At 30.7% G+C, this 13,663-nt stretch overlaps 1 protein-coding gene across 1 annotated transcript; it reads right to left on the bottom strand.

The window, feature by feature from the left end:
* Nucleotides 1-727: 727 nt before the first annotated feature.
* LOC112491732 (cyanogenic beta-glucosidase-like) lies at nt 728-11,161 on the bottom strand. The gene is given in 13 exon segments (XM_060814966.1): nt 728-1,079; nt 8,117-8,222; nt 8,344-8,464; nt 8,735-8,906; nt 9,038-9,156; nt 9,415-9,670; nt 9,805-9,892; nt 10,001-10,078; nt 10,180-10,255; nt 10,417-10,475; nt 10,587-10,656; nt 10,794-10,930; nt 11,062-11,161. Coding segments are annotated over 13 exon segments (1,734 nt in total).
* Between the last annotated feature and the right edge of the window lie 2,502 nt (nt 11,162-13,663).

Raw genomic sequence — 13,663 nt, 5'->3', positions numbered from 1 at the left:
TCTCTCTCTGTATTCTGCTGGTATAATAAATGATTAAGGGCACCTAGTAGTAATTAAATAAAACGAATCATATATATACATAAGGACTTCTTAATTAAAGCCATCTGTGATAAGAAAAGGCTTTCAAACATCAATTTTTTAAATTGTTTTCTCTTACACGCTCAAAGAGACATTTCTGCCATTGCAAAGTGACTCAATTTCTACATTTGGTCATATATCTTCACCCAGTTGGACTTACAAAGACTATTCATTTTAATAGGCGATAGTTTTGAATACAACCTTTTACAATCAGAAAAGGACATTAATGATGTACATGCTATATAGTTAGTACAGACTAATTAAATTAGTTTTCCATATCACCTATAATGTTCAGAGTCAAGGTTTACAAGGGAGACGAAAATACCTTTTTCTCCATGGCTGAAAATATGGCAATAGCAACGGGCTTTTCCTATAAACGAGCTTCCCTTGAACCAAATGATAAAGATAAGACATCAACACCGTTCTTTATTGCATAGTCCATTGCATCAAAGTATATCATTAAGGTAGAAACAATCCTCCTCCCATAAGGACTTGTAAACTGTCACATGTGCCTTTGGAGCCACACCTCTAGCAGTTCCTGAGCCATACCCAAAGTGGGAAATGCCATGCTTGAAACTCCCAGCAGCTATTGATGCCACATGGGTCCCATTGCCAAACGTGTCCGGTGGAGAATTCATTGTGATATTGATCATCTTATATAAGCCCTTCTTAAGGAACCAAGCCCTGACAAGTTTCTTATTGCACAATGAGGAGTTGAATTGGGTACCATTTTCGCACTCTCCTTTCCATTCCATCTTGATGGGATCCCGGACATCCCATTATCGTTGAAGCTTTTGCTTTCAAGCCAAATCCCAGAGTCCACAAACCCAATAATGACATCTTCGCCATACTTTGAAACTGGCCATGCACCAAAGTTGGAGTTGAGGCCAAGGAATTGGGTTGAATATATTGTGGAAGCTTTTATAGGTGAGTCCTTAGAAGAATAAATGTAGCCTGGAGAGGCTTTTAAGGCCTCACGCTCATCAGGCAAAAGACTTGCACTGAAACCATTAAGAACATGAGTATATAACTAGAGATGAGCTTGGAAGAGAGTGAAGATGGGATTCTGGGAACGGCTGAAGAGGTAGGTCTAGGACTATCCTAGAGAGAATATAGTTGGATAGAAGATAGTGCGGCCAAGTACCAGGAAATGGGGATCAGTGAAAGCTTTGGGCATAGCTGATAAATCCATATATATTATATAATTATCAGATTGAGCAGAGGCAATGTGTGAGAATAGGAGAAACTAAAGCCAAAAATACAAATGAAGATGGATAGCCATGGATGAAAAGGTTAATAAGAAAAGAAGGAAAAAGTTCCAAGTTATCAATGCAGTGAATTTCTTGTTCCTTCTCTGGGTACAAATAATATGTTTTGAAATAGTAAAAATAACAATATTAGCTTTGATAGGGATAGGGCCGGGGATTCTAAATATATCCATAAAGTACCTAAGTTGGAGCATACCTTATGCATTTTAGTTCATAGGTTAGTCTGCTAAATGAGAGAATTTATCAAATACCACAGCAGACAATTTAGATAAATAATAAAAGCTCTATAACCATTTTGTTTCCTATACGACCAAAATTTTTTACTTTCTGTGTATTTATAGTTCACTACCAACCGATTACAAGCTATCTATATCTTGCACTGAATAGGCAAGTCCATGCGACCCGAAACATTAGTAAGGCCTAAATTCAGATGCATATATTCAAGCCCAGTGGCACCTTATAAAGCTTATTAAAATGGACAGTAACGGATAAATAATAACAAATTTTACAACCTTAAGATTTCCTAAGTCATAAATATTTTATCCTTTCAGTATACAAAAGTTCATTACCAATCTATCACATTCTACCTGTATCATGCATGGTATAGGCAAGTTCATGCCACCCAAGACCTAATATTAATGAATTGTATGAAACAATATTCCCCTCTGTCATAGTAGCAAAACCAGATATCATCAAGCCCAAAAAATTATACCTTCAAAAACATGTATACAAGAACAGGGCTGAACATGACATCTGACCAAAGTCCATGTCGAAGATAGTGTGAATGCATTTCCTTACCAGGCCCCACGTTTGCCATCTAAGCCGCAGAAAACACCAAATTACCAATCAAAACAGAAATTCAATTTCTTTTTCATACGGTCCAGACTGAGAGTATCCAGTAATCAAACATGTAACTAAATCACAAACAAACTATATAAGCAGAATTCATTTACTTAGATCTTGAGTACATAGACACACATACGATGCAAACATGATCATTAGAAACAAAATTACTTTTCAAACAAAAAATTTGTATAGAAGAACAGAGCTGACCATGAAATGTGAATGAAGTTCATGCCAAAGAGAGTATGAAAGCATCTCCTTACCGGACCCTTGATAAGTGAGTTTTAGCTCACTTATTTAGTCTATTATAGCTTGATTGTTTGTGGAAAACTCAAGCATTTATGGTTATTTTGATATATGTTTTTGTACTTGTACAGGTGAGCTCTAAAATGAAATTAAGAGTAACTTTTATGGTTTTTAAAGCTTTGGGAATCACCTTGGAGAGGAAGAAAGCTCACCGTACCTAAATCAAGTCAAACGTGGCACTCATAATTGAAGATTTTCAAAATATTGACTTTCCATACTTTAATTTCTAATTTTGACTTTTATTGACTTTGGTCAAATTGCAGTTTTAATGAGAACACGACATGTACCTTTAGTGTAGATATTTGCATGTGCAAGTGACTTCATTTAAATTAGACATGTGAAAGCCATGTGCATATTTAGGACCCTTTGATCTTGATCTAATGGTTGGAATTAACCAAAAAGGCTAGGGTTTTAGAGATGATTTGAGGAGGTTTTATTGGAGGAGGCTTGGTAGAGAAAGAGGGGGAGCCATCATTGTAGATAGCTTGGAGAAGAACTAGAGAGCAACACACTCAATTTAGAGAGAGAAAGAGCAAAATCTAGAGAGAGAAAACTTGGGCTTGGAAGAAGATTGAAGATTGAAGAGATTCTTCTACAAGATTCCTACTCTTTTGAGTTTTCTCTATCTTTTATCACTCTCTAAATTATATTTGGATATATATATATATATATATATATATTATATTTGACACGGGTTTAATGATAAACATATATTCTATTTTGGATTTGGTTTATATTTTATACATGGATTGCTAGATTTATTATCTAAGGTATTAATGGAAAGTTTATTTGGATTGTAATTGAATGATGGGTTGATTACTATTATGCAATTCTATTATTTTCTTGTGTATTCCTTAGATTTAATGTTTTAATATGCCTAATTAGATTGGAAATCAATTGGTTATTGGGTAGATCTATAAATTTCTCCTTAGGAAATGGTTATTTAATGGATTTGCCACTAGGATTACACAACCCATATTTTAATTAAAATTGGAAAGGTTAGGAAGTGGATAACCTAGAAAATACATGGCTTTTTAGGTTAATTTAGGAAAGGATTCTTGAATTTTCACTAACTATCCATAGATTCTAATTTTCCTAGGGATAGGGAATTAAATGTAATTAGAAACCCTTTGGTTAGAATTAAGAAGAGAAATCCAATAGTAATCACCTAAGTTAAGTTCAATTATAAGAAGAATAAGAAGGAAATCAATATTATAGAGCTTTAGATCATAATATTTGCCATTTCCATTACTTGTATGTGTTATTTCTCTTGATTTCTTGTCCTACTGCTTTAGTTTAATTTTAATATTAGTTTTAATTTACGTTAACACTAGTTTTTAGTCAAATTGTTTGCCTAAACAAAAAAAATTAATCAATAATTTTGATACTTAGCAAAGTGTCGAACATCAATCCTCGAGTGAACGATACTCACTCATCACTTTATTACTTATGCGACCTGTATACTTACGGAATCAACGCATCAAGTTTTTGGTGCCGTTGCCGGGGAGTTGATAAATGAGTTTTAGCTCACTTGTTTAGTCTTTTATAGTTTAATTATTTGTAGAAAACTCAAGCATTTATGGTTATTTTGATATGTTTTTGTGTACTTGTGTAAAAAAGATGCCAAAACCTTGATGCGTTGATTCTGCAAGTATACGGATCGCATAAGTAATAAAGTGATGAGTGAGTATTGTTCTCTCGAGAATTGATGTTCGACACTTTGCTAAGTACCAAAATTATTGATTAGTTCGTTTTATTTAGGCAACCAATTTGACTAAAACTAGTGTGAACGTAAATTAAACTTAATATTAAAATTAAACTATAGTAGTAAGACAAGAAATCAAGAGAAACAATACACACATGTAATGGAAATGACAAATATTGTGATCTAAAGCTCTAGGATATAGATTTCCTTCTTATTCTTTTTATAATTGAACTTAACTTGGGTGATTACTATTGGATTTCTATTCTTAATTCTAACCAAAGGGTTTCTAATTACATCTAATTCCCTATCCTTAGGAAAATTAGAATCTATGGATAGTTAGTTAAAATTCAAGAATCCTTCCTAAATTAACCTAAAAAGCCATGCATTAATTCCCCTTTTCTAGGTTACCCACTCCCTAATTAAGCCTTCCAACTTTAATTAAAATATAAGTTATGTAATCCTAGTGACAAATCCATTAAATAATCCTTTCTTAAGGAGAAATTTATAGATCTACCCAATACCCAATTGATTTCCAATCTATTAGGCATATTAAAACATTAAATCTAACGAATACACAAGAAAATAATAGAATTGCATATATGTAATCAATCCATCATTCAATTACAATCCAAATAAACATTCCACCAATACCCTAGATAATAAATCTAGCAATCCATGTACAAAATATAAACCAAATCCAAAATAGAATATATATTTATCATTAAACCCATATCAAATACAATATATATATATATCCAAATACAATTTAGAAAGTGATAAAAGATAGAGAAAACTCAAAGGAGGAGGAATCTTGGAGAGGAATCTCTTCAATCTTCAACCCTACATTTACAATCTAAGAAGCAGCAACGAACAAACTGGAAATTAAACAAAAAATCTGCCTTCTTACCTTCCAAATTCAATTTATTGAAGAAGGAAAATGCATTTTCATAGTCTCCAGACTGAGAATATCCAGTAATCAAAAAGTTGACTGTGTAACTAAATCAGGCTGGACTAAACCACAAAAAACTCTATAAGCATAATTAATTGACTTGGAAAGAAAAAAGTTACACTTTAGAATTCATTGACTTATAGATCTTGTTACAACTTAATAAGCATTAGAATCAAAATTAATTTTTAGACAAAAATCTTGTAATCATTGGCCAACAAACAAATGAATAAGAGTATATCCATCTGGCTTATCCCTTATGTTTTGTGTAAGAGTCTCATATACCTTGTGTTTGTCTATAATCACCAAGTTAAAGTTCATCTTATTGAAAATAAAATAAATAACAAAACTAAATTATAATTACAAATATCAAATACTAAATAGCAATAATAAAATAATAAACAACTATTCAAAGTTTATAATGGCTTGTTTAGTTGGATCGAGACATGCAATAGCGTTGTCCTTAGTGAAGATATGCCCCCTTCTTTATTGGATCGTCTAACGTTCATCTCCTAAGATACAACGATCCATTAGGAATCTTGTGTGTAGCTAAGAATTCCCACAAACTCGTTAGAACTCCTGTAATGCTCAATATATATATATATATATATACACTAAAATATATTTGATAGGAATAAAATAATTTTACAATAATAAGAAGAAAATATGGAGGATTTGAGAGGATTATTTAGAGAGAAGAAGAGAGAATAAATAACTTTCTGTTGTTGTGTTTTTTCAAATGGAAAAGAAAGCTCCTATTTATAGAGTTTGGAGCAAGAGATAGTTTTGGATATGGATGATTTTTTAGGAATAAAAATAGTAACACAAGTAAATGTAAGAAACCAAAATTAACATTAATAAACTAATATGTATGTTGAAACAATAGATAAAATAGGAAACTAACTTTTACTAAATGACTAAATATGTATACGTTAAAAGGTACTATTTTGTAGGAACTAAAAAACAACTTAGAATTAGTTTTTCAATAAAATCCTTCTTCATATAATATATAAAATAATATTTAATATATATATATATATATATTTTAAATGAATTATAATGATCGTTAGTCAATCCTATGGTCATTTGCTTAGATTTTCTATTTTGCATTATAAGAAATAGTATTATTATGATTCCTCATGCATTTTAATATTTTTATCCAATGGGATAATAATGGCTAAATAAACTTTCTAAAGGGGGTGGCTAATCAGTATGGTGTGAGCTAGATCACCAGCATAGGTGAGAGCTCTTAAAGCATGCTTGGAACCCTTCTATTGTTCTCTACATCGAGATCAAATAAAATGAATATATTTCATTCAATCCTTTTTTTGCTTTGTGTGCTTGTCTATTTCAATATCAACTATTATTATTTGCTTTATTGCTTACTTAGTGCTTGTATTACACTAATATCTTATGGAATATTTGTTTGTGAGACATTAATGGTTGTTTACTACCTATATGGGATTAGTAAGCACTGAATGGTTCACTTTTGCTTATTCCAAAGAGTTAGACCATGACACTTTGCATCTTACTAAAGAGTTATAGCCCTTTGTGTCAAAATCCATAATTCGATCAAAAGTTTGATAACGTATTCTCTCAATTTCAGAATATGTTAAGGACTGAAATCATAAAATTCCAAAGTAAAAATGCATTATTAAACTTTTGCGCTTGACTTTAAGCTCTAATTATGGAATTCCAAAGGTAGACACTTGGACGTGAACTTATATCAAACAAGTCATAGTCCAACAAAGATCCCCATTAATGGCATAGTAATCCCACAATTCCAGTGGCATAAAATGGGTCAAGTAAGATGTGGGTCTTGTTAATCAAAGCATGCAGATTGCTGGGATTGAAACTGAGAATCTAAACTGTGGAGCAACAATTTGCCACATTGGGTGGGTAACAATTTTTCTTTTATAGGAAATTGAGAAACAAAATTTGAGAAAGATAGAAAAATAAAGCAGCAAACAGAAAGAAGTATATGGTGTTGAACAAATAAATAGGCAAATGAATAAAGATAAAATTGTGCAAAGTGAAGGGGATTATTGTCTTTTCCAAAGTGAAGGTCGTTGAGACCGCTACCCGCTTCATGCCTCTCTAGTGACTGGTCTCTCTGCAGCCTCAGAATAAGCAGGCAATTGGGCCAGTTGAAACTGGACAGGCATTGCACAATTGGACCTAGACCTCCAGTAGATTCCAAAGTTGGCCTAATAGAATAGCCCATGAATATTGGCCTTTTTTCTTTTGTTTTCTTTTTCCTTTTTTTTTTTTTTCAATGTATAAAAAGGAAAATAAATAAAAAGATAAAAATAAAAATAAAGTTTTGAGTTTAGTTTATAGAGGATTATCTCCTTTTCATTTATATATCATTTTATGCTCATGTCCTGAGCATGAAATGGAAAGAAAGACATTTTCATGTTCCATACAAGTTATTGGCATGGAATAAGATTCTCATAGGAGTAAAGAAATTAAAAAATGGTTGCTATTAATTGAATTGAATTTCATATACAAGAGGGTCTAAATTAACTTTCTTACAAAATTAAGTTCCTGGTATAAAAGGGTCTTCTATACCCTCTCTTCATTCCTCATTAACATTCATCCCCAGTTTATAGGAATTGTTTCTGCAGGAACCAACACTCTGTAACAAAGTATATCAAGATTTGTGGAGTTGGCCAGTTAGTGAGAGAGAGCTTAGTTCCTTTTGCCTTTCAGGAAAGCAGGGTACCATTTTGCTGACAATTTTGGTATGCGTTTGTGTATGTTATTGAAATCAATGTAGTAAAGTCCATATTTGAATTTGAGTCTCGCTCCCCATTCAAAATCGTCGAATACCGACCAAATATAGTATCCTTTCACATTCACACCATTCCTTAGAGAGAAAAAAAAAAAAAAAAAATTAGGCAATTCTACTTCTCTTCAATAGTTTTGTGGCTAGATTAATTATAATGTAAAACCAAATTAATAACTTACTTTCTAGCTTTGTTCACAGCATTTAAATGTCGAAGAAGAAAAGTAATTCGATATAGATCGTTTAATGATTCTTCAAGTGGTCGTGAATCCTCGTTCTCTTTAACCCCTATATATGTATAATTGTCAAAATAATATTATATTTCAATTGTGACGAATATTTGTGCAAACTGTAACAAGATTAATGCATGTATCTAGAAATAATTTCAGCATAAGAAAAAAGCTCCAACCATTTTCACATATGTAGATCTTAGGGTCCTGATATTTTTCCTTCACAAACTCCAGCAATTTTTGTAGCCCATTTGGATAACCCCCAGTTTCCTGCATTTATTAATATAAAAAAGGACTTAACTAAATTTTTAAAAAGAAAAATAGTAAAAAAACAAAAAAAAAAAAAAACTTGTTTACCGGGTAACCAAGACGCACTCCGTTTTTGTCATCTGCAATAATCAAACATGGAAAGGAAAATAAATAAACTTGTTTTTCTTTTAAACCAAATTGTTCTTCTTCTTTTTTTTTTCAATTGACTAATATATAAATTTAGATGTTATATAATAAAATATAGAATTCACCTAGCTCAAGTGCCAATGCGTCAACCCTATGGTGCGGTATTACTCCAACTTGAGAATTTGGTGCACTTTGAGCATAACTTGATAGATAATAATTGATCCCAAGAAAATCATGAGCACCTTTAAGCATAACTTTTTGTTTCTCAGAAAATTTAGGAAGCCTCTCCTTCACCAATTCTCTCATACTTTTTGGATAATCTCCAAAAACTAATGGCTCCGCAAACCTAATGCATAAAACAACATTTTGTTCAGTTAATGTAGTTTCTTTGTATGCATATGGTATACATATAAATAATGGTTTCTGGGTCAAAAGAATCTAATTAAGCTAGTGATAGTGAAGATTAATTTAACAAACCATCCCAAATGAAAGTCTAAGAGTCTATTTGCAGCTGCTCGATCTTCCATTGATTCTGAATCATAAGGTTCATAGTAGTTTATATTAAGAGCAATGCCAACTTCTCCTTCTTGTTTCTCCTGTAAGATAAAGAAAATTCAATCAAAGGTAATAAGAAAATGAATACACAATTTACCCTCTCTCTCTCTCTTTCTCTGTGTATATATATATATATATGTGGTCGGATTCCAGGATTTTGGATAAAAGTTATAATCCATATTGATCAACTTATTTCCGGTATTATATTACTTATAATTTCCAATAATAAGTTCATTGTGGACTTTAACTTTTGTACAAAATCCTAAATAAGAGAATTTTAAATATGTAGTTTGTATTACCTGGTACTTCTCCTTATAAAGTTTATATACAGCAGCGTGTGCAAGAATAAGATTATGTGCTGCAATGTATGGTTCTGTAGATGAATTACCACCACGTGAACATCCCATGTTTGGGAGAGAACACCTTCCGGGTGGTGCCCAACCATTTTCATACCCAAATAGGGAAAGAATTTTTGGCTCATTTATGGTTACCCAATGTTTAACTCTATCTCCAAATGTTTTGAAACAAAAATCACTATAATCTTTTAGATCTTCCCTGAAAACAAAAAATAGAACAACCGTGCTATTATATATTATAGTAGAATATTTGAAAAAATTGATATACTAAATTGATACATATATAAAAATACATGTAAAGCATTGATATAAATTTCAATATAGTTTGCTTACACAAAAGAGTGGCTCAAGTATCCTCCGTATTTTTCTTCTAGAGATTGTGGTAAGTCAAAGTGGAAGATAGTCACGAATGGTTTTATCCCTGCAATTGAACCAAAATTGAAGCATATGATTAATTACTTGAAGAAATATAACGGATTAAAAATACTTTAAATGATTAAAAAAAATGTTAGCTTTTAAATTTGTATACCCTTTTTGAGTAACATGTTTATCAATTTATTGTAGTGATCAACACCCTTTTGATTTACTCCACCACTTAATGTCCCATCTGTATTTCATATAATTTAAAATCCCCATAATTATGTAAGAAGTTAAATTAAAGACAAAAGCAACAAAGAGTAGATATATAAAATGTTTAGTTATTATTACTTGGAAGAATTCTAGTCCAAGCAAGAGATAATCTGTAAGAATTGACTCCAAGTTTTTTCACAAGATTCACATCTTCCTGCAAATTATAAACATTGCCTCATAAAATATGTGATAAATTTCTTTAATTTCATAAAATTTGCTCAAATATTTTTTTTATGGACATTCAGTGACAATTTTTTTCTTTTTCAAAGGAAAATTGGTCGCTCATGATGCCCAGATTTTTTGTGGTGTTCCCACCTTGTATTTTTTATATGAGTCAATCCCTTGAAGAAATTTGCTACTATTTGCAACTCTATCTACATTATGCATATGAAATATAAGTAGATGAAAAAGTTTAATTGAAAAAAAAAAATGAATTGATAAGTTGGTAAGAAAGTATATATATATATATATATTTATGTTTGAACCTGGGAATTTTATAGCTTGGTATTCCCAAACACTTTGCCCTTTCCCATCTTTATTTGGTGAGCCTTCAATCTATGATAAAACAGTAAGATGACAAATATAATCAATGTTTGTTGAGAATGAGAAATTAAAAGATATATATATACACATATATATTGTTAAGAATGAGAAATTAAAAGATATATATATATATATATATATATTAGTACCTGTCCTGCAGAAGTAGCAGCACCAAACATAAAATCCTTTGGAAAATCAGACGATTTTATTTGTAATTCTTCATAAACTTCAGCATTTGGAACTTCCAATCCAAGCTTATAACCTCCTGTTGTCACATTCACTATTACTGCAAAACAAACATAGATATAATGTCCATTTAAAAAAAAAATAAAATCTGTTATAAGCCTAAGATGAAAAAAGGAGACCAATATTTGCTTGAAAGAAAAATCGAAAATGATCAATGAAGATATATACAACCTGTAGATTCTACTGAATGCAAAGAAATTGTCAAAGTAAAGAGAAAGATCCCGACACAAAAAGATCTTTGAAAAATGCTTGTTGATAGTGAAAAATCCATATTTCTGTCTTCTATAGCAAGATTAACTCTTTAGAGAAACTTTGTTTGGATTTCAAATTAAGATTGTGTGCTGCATCTTATGGAAACTAATTATAAATATAGGCATGTATAAACTAACCTAAGAAAAGCCCGATTAATCATTAGTCATGGTTTGGTATAATTTCTAACTGTAGTGAAATATTCGTCATTCTTTTTTAGCAGATAATCAAACTTCTTTTTGAATCAATCCCTTAATTTGTACATGTTATTGGAAGAAGATTGATTTTCAAGTTAATTAGTTTGTTCACAGTTAAAAAAAATTAATATTTCCCTCTCTGTAAATGACACATTTTGATGCATTCAATTCCAAACGAATCTAACAGCTTTTAGTTTTTGCCAATACCACTACAGCAGGTTTGTAAATACCCAAGCTTTTTGGTTATTTTTTATCTTTTATTTTACTATTTATTATTTCTTTTAATTTTTATTTACAAACTAATTGCTATATTTAAATGGAAACTTTATTTTAACTAATTAACATGGTTAAATTAGTTTTTTCTTTCTAATTGATTTGGAAAGAAAATAAAATTTCTTGAAAAAAAAAATTTAGATAGGTCCTTGGATTATTAATTATTTATTGGAAACAACTATGGTTTGTAATTTATAGTTATTGTTGTTCAGGAGATAAAGTAAATGTTAAATATGATTGTACAAATTTACAAAGATCATCGATAATAATGAAAATTAGATTGTAGAAGATGCGAAGGCTTAAGTGGAAACTCTTATCCATTTTGTATTTACTAGGTTCTCGATATTATTTTAAGTTTTCTTTCTTCTATAACTAAATAAATAAATAAATTCTTCCGAGCAAGATTTGTCTTCAATTTATAAATAAATCCAATCCCCAAATGGTGATTTTCTTTTGTAGCAAAATGTGTTGGTCAGCTAATCGGATTGTTAAAGCTACCATGAATAAATCTCTGTATCCAAGATGGAACATTAGTCTTTCCAATATGCTTATCGCTATAGGCAATAGCGATCTCAACTAATGTTCTTTGCTTTCTTAATGAAATATTCCCTTGGACCCAACAAAAAAAAAAAAAAAAGATTGTCTTCAATTAACTGAATAAATTTCATCAATTTTTTTTTATCATAATTAATTTCTATCAATTTGCTACAGGCAAAATTAATCTTTATGATTATCTAGTTACTGAAATGAATGACAGCAGGGCTGCTTAAATTCCTTAATTTGGTTTGGTCAAATACTGCTAGTGCTTGAAAGAGATCCTAACTTCTTCCTTTCGGATTGGAAAGATTTGACTCACTGTGAATTTAAAGTACAACCTTAAAATCAAAATGACACTAACTCTTATGTGCTTTTAGATTGGAAATATTGGATGCGAAAATATTATTAATCTTTTGAAGCTGATTTTCCATTGCCACTGCTTCAGTGCAGATAATTAACATTATTAATTTGCTATATGCTGCTGCTGATATAATTAACGGTTTATGTTTTAATCTTAATCTAAAGTTCTAATGACCAGCTGGTTCTGCATGTTTTCTGGAAAGCTCCTAACGAAGATTGAGTGAAATTAAACATCGACAGCTTGCAAGTGGCTTCAAATGCTTAGTGTGTCGCATTGAGTCCCCCCCCCCCAAAAAAAAAAAAAAAAAAAAAAAGAAAGGTTATTTGCTTTTCCATGATCTTAGTTAATATTGTTCAGTAAACTTCGCAGAAAACTGAGAAAGTTTTTGTACTTCAGCTTCATTGTTTTTTTTTTTTTTTTCCCCTTCTTTTAAGTTTGGATTTTTTTTTGGCCTACTAACCTAATTTTAAATTATTTATTTTATTCTATTTTTATATTAAAAAAAGAGAATTCGAAAAAAAAGTACAATCACTTCTACTATTGAGTTGTCCTCATATACAAAAAATTTCATTTAATTAAAGAAGTTTAGTGTGTATATATATATATATATGTTAATATATACGTTTTTATTAAGAGAATATATTATTTTTAACTTCTTAAAAATTTTCTTCTTCGCCTTCGCCTCTTCTCTTCGTTTAAATATCATTTCTTATGATCATCCCATAACATGAAGAAAGAAATACATTTTCATATTTCAAACAAGTAATTGGCATGGAATAACAAAAAAATTAAAAAAAAAAATGCATAGTTACTATTAATTGATTGAATTTCATGTGTACTACATTAATTTACAAGATTAACATCTTGGTTTTCTGGACCCTCTTCATTTTCTCACTAAGTTGTAGGAAACTTTTCTACCCAAACTAACTTGGCATAGCACTATACAAGTAAACCAAGGATGGTGTTAGCTCGTAAGAGAGATATGCTTTAGTTCCTTTTTCCTTTGAGGAAAGCATGATACCATTTTGCTGACAATTTTGGTATCCGTTTGTATTTTTTATCAAAATCAACATAGTAAAGTCCATCTTTGAATTTGAATCTCATTCCCCATTCATTATGTGTCCTTTAACATTCACTTCTCTTAAATAGTTTGTAG

The sequence above is a fragment of the Ziziphus jujuba genome, chromosome 2, assembly GCF_031755915.1.
Source record: "Ziziphus jujuba cultivar Dongzao chromosome 2, ASM3175591v1".
Taxonomy (NCBI): domain Eukaryota; kingdom Viridiplantae; phylum Streptophyta; class Magnoliopsida; order Rosales; family Rhamnaceae; genus Ziziphus; species Ziziphus jujuba.
The sequence above is the reverse complement of the archived record's forward strand: the minus strand, read 5'-3'. Positions and strand labels throughout refer to the sequence as shown.